This window comes from Gouania willdenowi, chromosome 19 (genome assembly GCF_900634775.1).
Source record: "Gouania willdenowi chromosome 19, fGouWil2.1, whole genome shotgun sequence".
Classification (NCBI taxonomy): domain Eukaryota; kingdom Metazoa; phylum Chordata; class Actinopteri; order Blenniiformes; family Gobiesocidae; genus Gouania; species Gouania willdenowi.
In genome coordinates this window covers 541,364-552,005 of record NC_041062.1, presented here as the reverse complement: position 1 = coordinate 552,005, position 10,642 = coordinate 541,364, and the positions used below count along the sequence as shown (strand labels likewise).

Below are 10,642 nucleotides of genomic sequence, written 5' to 3'. Positions count from 1 at the left end.
TATTTTTTTTCGTGGTAGTTTTCTATCAAACACTCAAAGAGAAATGGCATATTTAGTTGATTAGGTCAGTAAATGGTTGTTTTTCAAAGGGATGAAGGGTGCGACTGAACAGAGAGTACTTTTCTAAAAGTCCAAGGACGGCCCAGGAACGTATCGGTGTACGCCTCTGGCTGAACATCAAATTTATTTCACAAGAGGTCAAAAGTGTTTTGGACTGCCTTCAAGAATCTTTCCCCACAGGCAGTTGGTTTATTTAAGCACTCACTCACAGCTGATGTCTCTTAATCTTTTAAGTCTGAAACTTTTCAAACAAAAAGCACATTAGTTGTCGACTACAAAAAACCAAACTTTCAGATGATGAAATGAAATGTTAAGATTGCTGTGAGGACGTACTGTACCCACACGTGTTTTTTTGTCTTTTCAGCTCCTTCCTCTCAAAGTACAGTGTGTCCACGCCCTACTCACGTGGAACAGCTCAGCATTTATCTGGCAGCTTTCCACGACTACTTCTTGTGCAAAACTGTGGGTTGTGTATCCTGCCCGCAGTCTTTGACTGTGTCACTATTTCCCTGTTTTTTATTTCCTCATTTAAATTATGCACAAGTCGATTTAATGCCACCGATCATTAAATTTCCATCAACAAATGCACAAGATTAACTTAATAAACAAGTGTTTTTGATGTATTTCTATTGTTCTGCAGACTTTAATAAGCAAAATACCATTGAAGGACTAATACAAGAGATCACCAAATGTTTGCATATTGAACATTTCTTGTTGTTTTGGTGAACACAGGCTTTAATGGATGCTGCATATTCTAAGCATCTCTTTGTGGTGGATAAAAAGTCTGATGTAATGCTTGAGGCAAAACAGGTGACCGTAATGTGCACTGCAACACTGAAACCATTCCGAGTCACTATTGCATGGCCATGTTTGTCTGTTAAAGAATCATCGTTCTACACGCAAAGCATTAACATGAGCCAAATGTATGAATTTGTAAAGTGAACATGTGAAACAAAGGAATACACACAAGCCTAGACATGTTTCATGTAGATGCCCCCCTCCCCTCCACCCCCTCCCCCCGTGTTTGTCTGCATGTTACCAGGGCAGGAATCAGCTCTGCTGGCGTGCCTCTCTTTTTGATTGGCTCCCACCACTGAAGGGGGCGTGGCTCCGGAGCCCTGCTATATATACTTTGTTGCAGGACAGACTGCAGAGCTTTGGCAGCTGTGAGAGAAAGACAAGTCGCTCCCATTTACAGACAATAACTGATCAATAATTCCTCTCAAACTGCGACAACTCTCTTTAACAACGTGGTTTTCCATCATTCTGTAAGTATGCTGCTGTTATTGATCAATTGTATGAACTTTAAACCTGATTTGTTCTGTGAGAAGCTTTTTACTTTGTGCTAAACGGAGGAAAAAAACCAAACATTTTTGCTGCTAAACTAACTGTTTTATAATGTTTTTACTTTTAATGTTGAATGCATTGTATGCATATTAGTATTATTTTATTCTATATTATTTTTTCTACTTGTGTGCACTTGTTTTCTTTCTTTGTTTAGTGTTTAATAATAATTATAATTATACATTGGATTTTATACAGCGTTTTTTCATAGACACTTTCATAGCGCTTTACATTAATGTGCATTATTCGTTCATTCCACACATGATGGTGGTAAGCTACTATTGTAGCCACAGTTGCCCTGGGGCAGACTGACAGAAGCGAGGCTTCTTTATTCTTTTCATTTGTAATTTCCCCCAGGGATCAATAAAGTCTTTCTGATTGTGATCGTTCTGAGAGGATCTGAGTGCTTATATATACGTGTGTGTCTTTGTTTCCTCCTCAGCAGCTGAAGGTCTGACAGCTCCAGAGAAGGACTACCAACTAACCATGCCTGATCTCTTTACATCCACCGACACGGGCAGCTCACCTCCTTCTTCTCCAGAGGATGGAAGTCCCAGAAGACTGTCCTGGAGTAAACTGGTCCAAAGACTGGCTGATTTCAGCTCCTCTGCCCACAGCAACAGCATCGAGTCAGAGTCCAACCATGGCAGCAGGAGTGATCTCTCTGAAACGGTGAGGCAACAGCTGGGACTAATATCTGTCACTAATAGCGTGGATATGGTCGGTTTATGACATATTTTGTATTTCACGTATACGTACAAACTATAGCATATTAATGTGCATAAAATCTGTGACCCACTTAAGATCAAACTGCTCCGTATTTGGCCCCTGAGTTAAAATGATGAACGCTCTCGTTCCATATTATAGAATCTAACCCACCTTGTGTTTTCTGCAGGATCAGACGTCTTCAATGATCTGTGTCCCTCTAATGACGACTTGTTTCTATGACCCAATGGAAGAGACCATCCTGAAAGAAGTAGTGGACCTTATTGCGAGAAGGCCTTAGAGAAGCCAAAGACTCGGACTGTGCCCTGAGGTGCACCAAACTGCTCATTCCTGAAAAACTTCTGGAGCACATTGGACAGGAGCTCCTCCACCTGGCAGCTAGCGAGCCCTGTGGCTTAAGAGGGGCTTTGATTGACCTCTGCGTGGAGCAAGAGACCGCCTGTGAGAGTATGGGACAGCTTCTGTGGACCCCTACCTCGTACCCACGTTTCAGCTGACTCTGGTGTTAAGGCTAGAGTCAGGTGGTCTGTGGCCTAAAATCCAAGGACTCTTTAGCCCCAAGTCGACCTCCACTCCTGCAGTGAGGCAAGCGATCAAACTCAGCACCCGGCTTCAGGGGTGATTAAGAAGAAACTCTATTGTTCTGAGGAGCAGCTGGTTGAGGAGTGCTGAAATGGGACGATGAGAGGAGAAGCTCACAGAAGGGCCTTAACAGTCTAACTTAGTGTATACCATGTTGGACTTTACCACAATGAAGCCTATTGTTCCTACTGTAAGGGAAATGAGGTTTACCGGTACTTTGAGCAGGTGTTGTTTGCCGACATTCAGATATTCTAATTGTGTAACCATCATGCTATATCTGGTCTATAGGCACATTGCAAGTATTCAAACGTGTACCTCAGTTTCTATGGAAACCATACATCGGCAGCTATTTGTTTTTGTTTCTGATTTATACTTATTTGAACCATTGTGTTTATTATTTTTTTGAAGAATATTCCATTTGTGTTGGACACAACAAACTTACTGAACTATTCATGAAGAAAGCAAACCTGGGACCTTTGTTTGTGTCTCAGACACAAAAGCTTAACGTTAATGTACATCATTGATTCCTTTACTGCTGTTGGATTTCATCCACACACTGAACATGTGGCCAAATGTACCAACACAAGCTTTCTTCCAATGTTTATGTAGTTCAGTCCTTGCTTTCCACTTTGTTTGATATTCAAATGCTCATTAACATTGCACTGTTTTGTACTTTCATGATGGCAAATAAATTATTATTTTATAAAATATTTAAAACAGTAGCCTTCTCTCTTCTTTTAATGTTATTCAATGGGAACTCCGTGATCAAAAATACTGTGTTGTCCAAACCCATGTCACATTGTGTGTAGTTTATATATAACTACACACAATGTGATGTGTATATATATATATATATATATATATATATATACTGTATATATACAGCATTAATTTGATGTGATATCAGCACAAATCAAACATACATTTATTACTTATTTTCCAATGTGGAAGGTTAGAAAATTCTTGATCAATAGATATTACTCAAACATAGAACAGTAGGTATTTTATTACTAACCACAAACATTTGACTTTAAACATATGTATATTCTACAATTGAATAAAATACATGAATTACAAGACTCTGAAAAATAACCTCAATAAATCCAATAAAAACAATATATATTATGTCAGTTTAGATGAAAGCTGATATATTTTAACACTTTTATTTTTTAAGCTAATATCAAACCGATATAATTGGATTGGGGACACTTTTAGCAGTTTGCATGTTGTCAGTTTACTCCAAACACATGACATTACAGCAGTACATATCCTGTGAAATAATGTGTATAAAATTCTACAAACGGACACATAAACCACAGTGTTAATATTCTGATGTTGCAACTGAATGGTTTCCAAACCTGAGTTGAGGCGCATTCAACCAACAACATTTGCCAAAGTACATCTATTTGCAGCGAAGGAATGTGATACTGTTCTTCCTCCTGAGCACATGCAGCACGTCTCCTAAAATATGAACATGCACTCAGCCATGTTTTCACAACCTGCAAACTTGATGCAACAATCAACAGATTTGACCTCAGCCTACACTGGTCGTGCTCTGCTGTGAGCAATGAGTCACAATCCACACGTTACATGATTTATTTGTGTTTTTATTGGGAACAAAGCGAGGTGGACAAAGGTGAGCAAGATTAGTAGTGATCATCTATTTCTTAAACAGTCAGACAAAAATAAAAAGACAGGGGAAAAGCTGCACACTAGTGATGGCTTTTCTCTCCATGACAAAGAAGAACCTGTTCAAGCCCCACGTTGTGGGTAGGCACATGTCCATTGTAAGTCAAACCTTCTTTATGGTTTTCATTAGTACACGAGGAGGTAACATGACAAGGACAATCCACATGATGTGTGTGTTCAGAGGTTTCACAATTTTCCTGCATAGACTGAGAAGGTGCATTTAAAGACAGATCTGCTTTCACACAGATCGGATTTTTGCATGAAAAGAAAGAGGAAACATTTGTGTAGTGTCTGTGCTACACAGTCACATCAGCATGGCTGTGAATAAAACCTATAAATACAGTGACTTCAGATTTTTAAAAAGCGGCGTCTTGAGGTTCTTTGAGCTGAGCTTATCATAAGGCAGGAGTGTCAAACTCATTTAAGTTCAGGGGCCAAATACGGAGCAGTTTGATCTCAAGTGGGCCACAGAAATGATGCAGGAAAACAAGTAATTTCAACATTATTGTGCCCTAGTTTGCACTTCTACATTTACATAAAATACCAAATATTTAAGAAACCAACAATATCCAAGCAATAAGTTACAGATATCAGTTCCAGGATGATCTTTACTTTAAATTTCATACATTTTGAGACCAATTTTTATTTAATTAAGGGAAAAATTATTAAAGAAATTGAAGGATTTTGCAAGAAGTTTGAGTGTTTTCAATTGTTTAACATTAAAAAAGACTGTAATCATGTGATATGAGCAGCAGGAGTGTTGACTTTCATTTGAACAATGATTCACGTTTTTTCTGTAATTTTTTACTTTCTCCTGTGGGCCAAATTGGATGCTCCAAAGGGCCGGATTTGGCCCCCGGGCTATGAGTTTGACACGTGTGTCATAAGGGAACGTTGTGTTTAACAGCTTATCACGTTAAAAATGGCTTCCTTTGAAGAATCTGGGAAACAAGAAGAAAATAAGATATTTGACTTTGTTAAGTGGAACACAGCATTCACATCATGAAAACAGGAAGAAATCAAGGCATGAAAATCTGCCCTGGTTTGATGACTTTGCGTTTAAGGTTTGCATCACCTTTGTTTTAACCGTGTAACAAAGCTGTGATCTCGGACAGCTTGGCGCAGCTTGGTGTGCGGGCCCTCTGTGCTCTTTGGTACAGATCAGAGTCTCCGAAATAACGAGCTCTATACAGCATACCCTCTTCTGCAGAAAAACAGAGAAACAACAACAAACATATACCGTAAAAATCAGCCAGTACAGTAATTTTTTACTATTTTTTCCTCTGTCCAACACACTTTGTTGTTTCTCCTTCCAGCAGTTATTGCGTAGGTTGGATATGTAGTCATCCTCCACGGCTCGCTCCACGTTTTTCAGATTCACACCATGGAACTCATTGGAGAACTGCTCCCCCACATAATATGGCACCTTCAGGTTCTCCGTCAGCCTCTTGTGTGAGTAACCTGCTGACCTGCAGCAAGATACGAGCGTGTGGGAGAGACACCATAAGACAGAAGATGAGAGCTCTAGCATTGTTTGTCTTTGTGAATGTGACTCAGCAGATAACGTATCAAAAACAACAGAAGTGCATCTGCAGCACAAAGGCTGTCAGCATGAGGAGTGAGCAAACAGACACAGGGGGAAGTCTGGGAATTAACCAAAGTGGGCCACGCAGCATGAAAATGTTCTTTCAAGATGAAACAAAAGAAAACTCAAACCAAATGTACAAGAATGCTGATATCAGCTGTTACACAAATCCATCTAATAGATATATAGATGTTTAGATTGGAATAACCACACTCACGGCCTGAAGCTGAGGCTGTAGGAGGGGTGGTTGACCATTATCTGACTTAGAGCTGACACAATAACCAGGATGAGGATGGGCATGACCTGCACAAAGAGAGCAAGACCTCCCTGCAACACAGCAACAACAACAAAGACTGTGTCAAGATCTCACAAAAGAACAAAAAAATCACCTCGACAATCTTAACTGGCTAAATGTCGCCACCTTCTGGTTAATAATAAAATTAAAAAATTGTTGGAACGCTAGAAAATCAATGACTCAGCTCAATTGATCTTTCGCAAAACCCTGCCCACAAACAGTCATTGTCCAATCATACGTCCGAGCACCCGTTACTATGTAAACTGGTTCCGACACGCTCAGAGCAGGCACAATGGATACCAGGTACCCCAGAGTTTGGATGGGAGAGTCGTGTTAGCACGTAGCAGCGTTAAAAGCTGCAATGTTATTAGCCTTGGGTCACCTGTAGGTTCAACTAGCTAGCTAATGTAACAGATCCCCATTAGCTGTGGTAACGCTCTTACAGCTTAAGGAGGATATGAACAATATAATATAAGAAAACTTACCCAGCAGTGCAGGAGCATCATTGCATTTGAGGTAAAGATCACAGGGTTTTTCTTCTTTCGCTTCCTTTGTTGTTTATTTAATATGTTGAACATTTCCCTCCACAGCATATTGTAAACCATTTGGCCTGGATTTGGAGGATATCGCACAAGTATTGCTCCAAAAAAAGTCACTAACATGCACTGGTAGACTTCTCCCAGCCATTACAAACGGGACCAACTCAGGAACATGACAGACATCACAAAAGTAAATAAGGGAGGCGGGGCTTTTGCGAAAGGTCAATTGTGAAACTTTGGCTGTGTTCAAAATGACACACTCTGTACTATACACTACAAACTAAATGAGTATGTACTGTGTAGTATATACTATAGTATGGTTAGGATGGTGAGCGTTCCCACTGAATTATACTTCTAAGTTTCCCAAGATGCATTTGGAACGTACAGCGTTAAAAACCTTGTTCACACTGAGGTTAAATATCTCTGTTGATTCTCCACCTTTATTTTGAAAGTTTTGAAAACTTTTGAAGTGAGAAAGTGACCAAGTAGAATATCAACATGTGCTCATTTGTTCCATAAAACTCACGTAGACATATTTCATTCATTTTTGCTATTGTGCTACTGACTAAACTTCCTGTTCACTTCAAAATAAGAGCCCTATTTACAAATGAGTTAAAAACTAATGGACAACAAGAAGATATGCTTTTCTTTTTAAAAAAAGGTTTGATTTTTGTGTTGAAGCTGGTCCCAGGACCATTTTACATTCTGCTCGCAATGCATCATGGGACGGTTTAGTATGACTAGTGTGCCCACTGTGCATACTTAAGAAATGTCCTCATATAGTATACGTCCTGGTATTTCTCACATACTCAGTCTTTTCATACTATCTAATGCAAGTGTCAAAGTCAAGGCCCGGGGGTCAAATCTGGCCCTTCAGAGCATCTGATTCGGCCCCGCAGGAGAAAGTGAAAATGACAGAAAACATGAATCATTGAGTAAATTATCGAATCATTCAGTTGTAAATTGTTGTTGAAAGAACTGAACATTTTAAATTCTTCCACAAAATCTCCCCAATTGAATAAAAATTATATATATAAAAAAAAAAAAAAAAAAAAAAAAAAAAAAAAAAAAAAACATATATATATATATATATATATATATATTGCTAAGACATTGTTGATGCCTTTCATACTTAATGTCCTATTTATAAGTGGAAGCCCAAACTTGGGCACATTAATGTTGAAATTGTTCGTTTTCCAACCTGAAACCTGCGGCCCACGTGTGGTCACACTGGTCCATATTTGGCCCTTGAACTAAAATGAGTTTGACGCCCCTGTAATGTGAATGCTCTATATACTTATTTTGACGTCAGACTTAGTATGTTAGTGTGTAATTTGGAACACAGCCTTTACTTTAGGCTGGGAGTACATACATGTGTGTGCTACTGTATCAGCAGGTCATCAAACTTACATCTCGCTGCTGTCGCTCTCTTCTCTCTCGCCTTTGGTAACGCTGCCCATTCGTATACACGTGAGCATTACCTGGATTATTGGTAAACAATCACCAGTCAATGAACATTCTATAGCTATAATGCATGAATGAATGTACTTTTATGACATGACACTGACTTGCAGGGTAACCTCCTCCAAAGAACATATTGAAGAGGTCCTCAGGAGAAATATCCGGCTCAAAGTTCCCATCGTTCTGCCTGTGTCGTGACGGATGCCTCCTTTCCTCCCCACACTCATCATACTGCCTTCTCTTGTTGACGTTACTCAGAACAGCATAGGCATTACCAATAGCTATTGGGATAAAAAAAAACATTCATTTTTTAAATGACATATTAACATGTTTCTGTGTGACATGATGGTCAGTTGACCTTTGAATGCTTCTGTTGCACCCGGAGCCTGATTTTTATCAGGATGGAATTTTAAAGCAAGTTTCCTGTAGGACCTTTTCAGCTCCTCTTCAGAAGCATCTTTCTGAACGCCAAGAATTTCATAAAAGTCTTTGCATCTCTCTATCCTGTAGAGAGAAATGATGATAATATACTGTAATACAATCCTGTGTAAAAAGAGCTTAAAATAACTGAAATAATCATTTACATTTCCTGTACCTTTCCACTGCTTCGAGCTGATCCTCTGTGTAGGATTTGGGGATTTCTGAAGAATTGTCTCTAGGTCTGTTATCGCCACTTGTTTTCTGCCGCTGATGGAAATCGGAGACCCTGCTGTGGTGTTTGTGGTCGCCTTGTCTGGGACTAAATCCATTCTTCACTATCAGCTCCAGCAGCACTAAGTGACATTAAAAACATCTTTAAACTCTCGAAAGGAAACAGTCAATAACACTTTTAAAGGCACAATGGACACATTTTAAAGTTATAACAACATCAGAAAGTATAATTTACATGTCTATGGTAATACTAAGTGATTACAGCAAATTTGTGGCTATTTTTTGACTCTCCAACACTAAGTTTAGTAACCCAATCTGGATCATCATTTAGATAAAGGTCTGACCTTTGACCTGGAATACAATGAGAAATACAGCTCTACATTTTAGCTCTACATTTTAACATCTGTGTTGCTACTGTAGCAGGTTATTAAATGTGATTATATTAAGTCAATTATGAATTATATTATTATCATCACACTATAAAATGAGTTCAGAGCTGCTGATATCAACAATTCTCTAACCTGACAAGAAATAGGACGAACACATTCAGATGTTGTCCAGATGTTTGCCTCGTAGATCCTGGTTTAGCTTCACTAACCACTAGCTCCTCCTTTCCTCTGATAACTGTTGACATTGTTCTCTATGATTTATTCTAACTTTTAACAGTTTATAAAACTCTAAATGTTTTTCATGCTCTGACTGATTGATACAGATAAAATAATTCACCATTTCCTTTAGTTCCACGTTTGGAATCTGCTTTGTTTACCTGCTGAGTACCTCCAATATGGCCACTTCCGGTTTGATGACACGCAGTGAAAACCCTCTATGTCAACTTCTTTGCATCATAATAATTTAGACTTTTTGTTTTCTTGGTGGCAAGTTGTAAAGATTCCTTAAACGTGTGATGAGTGAATATCTAAGCAGTGATTTCACTGGTGGAACAGGAACAGTTAGCTTGGACGCTAATAGCTCAGGCCGCTGATGCTGATGATGCTGATGCTGATGCTGATGCTCAAGCTCTTCCCCTACTGTCTGATACCCTTCATGTGTAAACTCACCTCTCGCTTTCTCTGTCGGAAAGAGTCTCTGAGCTTTCTCCAAGAACCTCTGGGCCTTCTCCGGCTGGTTCTCAGTCAACGCTGCGGTCGCGATGTCAATGCAGCGCTCCGCTTCGTCCCTGTTTACTTCCATTGCAGCAGCAGCTTGAATGAAGACGCTTGATGATGACGTCACGACGAGGATGAAAAAACACAAAAACAAATGAGTGGGTGTTTCAGCTGGTTTTAAAAATGCATTATACATGTGTCTTTTTGCAGTTATATCGTTGATGTTGAAAAATAGTTTGGCTTTAACTATGAAATGTGACGTCAACAATGTGAAACATCCACGAGGTGGCGACAAAAAGCAGGTTTCAGAAATAGACAAATAATTCACATGTTTAACTAACACTGGATATAATAGACATATAGTCGTTTCTGACAGAGCTTCGTGTAGTCACTCCTGTAGATTATGCTAAAATAAACTACATCTTTTTTGCAACCTTTAGCAACAAACCTCATTTAAAACTCATACGTGATTTTTTTTTTACGTTACTTTTGACCAAATTTACAGCAATAAATGTGAAATTTATGATATATATATTTTTTTCTCGTAAAAATATAATCCATCCATTAATTTTCTGAGCCGTTTGTTCCTGTTTTCAGGGTTGTG

At 39.0% G+C, this 10,642-nt stretch overlaps 2 protein-coding genes across 3 annotated transcripts; one reads left to right on the top strand and one right to left on the bottom strand.

Moving 5' to 3' along the window:
• The first annotated feature begins 1,171 nt into the window (after nucleotides 1-1,171).
• Nucleotides 1,172-3,429, top strand: ddit4 (DNA-damage-inducible transcript 4). Its single transcript, XM_028475711.1, is given in 7 exon segments — nucleotides 1,172-1,328; nucleotides 1,847-2,076; nucleotides 2,272-2,343; nucleotides 2,345-2,398; nucleotides 2,400-2,586; nucleotides 2,589-2,746; nucleotides 2,749-3,429. Coding segments are annotated over 6 exon segments (711 nt in total). The 5' UTR covers nucleotides 1,172-1,328; nucleotides 1,847-1,890; the 3' UTR covers nucleotides 2,803-3,429.
• An 874-nt stretch (nucleotides 3,430-4,303) lies between these two features.
• dnajb12b (DnaJ heat shock protein family (Hsp40) member B12b) lies at nucleotides 4,304-10,244 on the bottom strand. Of its 2 annotated transcripts, XM_028476082.1 has the most exons (9): nucleotides 9,991-10,242; nucleotides 8,877-9,054; nucleotides 8,640-8,785; nucleotides 8,389-8,562; nucleotides 8,231-8,301; nucleotides 6,204-6,313; nucleotides 5,698-5,870; nucleotides 5,477-5,605; nucleotides 4,304-5,342 (listed from the first exon to the last, which is right to left on the bottom strand). In XM_028476082.1, the coding sequence occupies exons 1-8, from the start codon at nucleotides 10,232-10,234 to the stop codon at nucleotides 5,484-5,486; spliced, it is 1,218 nt and encodes a 405-aa protein (XP_028331883.1). In that variant the 5' UTR covers nucleotides 10,235-10,242; the 3' UTR covers nucleotides 4,304-5,342; nucleotides 5,477-5,483. The 2 variants fall into 2 exon arrangements, with proteins under 2 accessions (XP_028331883.1, XP_028331884.1); XM_028476083.1 differs by having other exon boundaries at nucleotides 4,304-5,605; nucleotides 9,991-10,244.
• Between the last annotated feature and the right edge of the window lie 398 nt (nucleotides 10,245-10,642).

Coding starts and splice junctions, on each gene's coding strand:
- dnajb12b (XM_028476083.1), bottom strand. CDS start 10,234: ATGTATAATGCATTTTTAAAACCAGCTGAAACACCCACTCATTTGTTT. Junction 6,314..8,230: donor GAGAGCGACAGCAGCGAGAT/GTAAGTTTGATG, acceptor GCTGTGTTGCAG/GGAGGTCTTGCTCTCTTTGT. Junction 5,606..5,697: donor CTGGAAGGAGAAACAACAAA/GTGTGTTGGACA, acceptor GTTTTTCTGCAG/AAGAGGGTATGCTGTATAGA.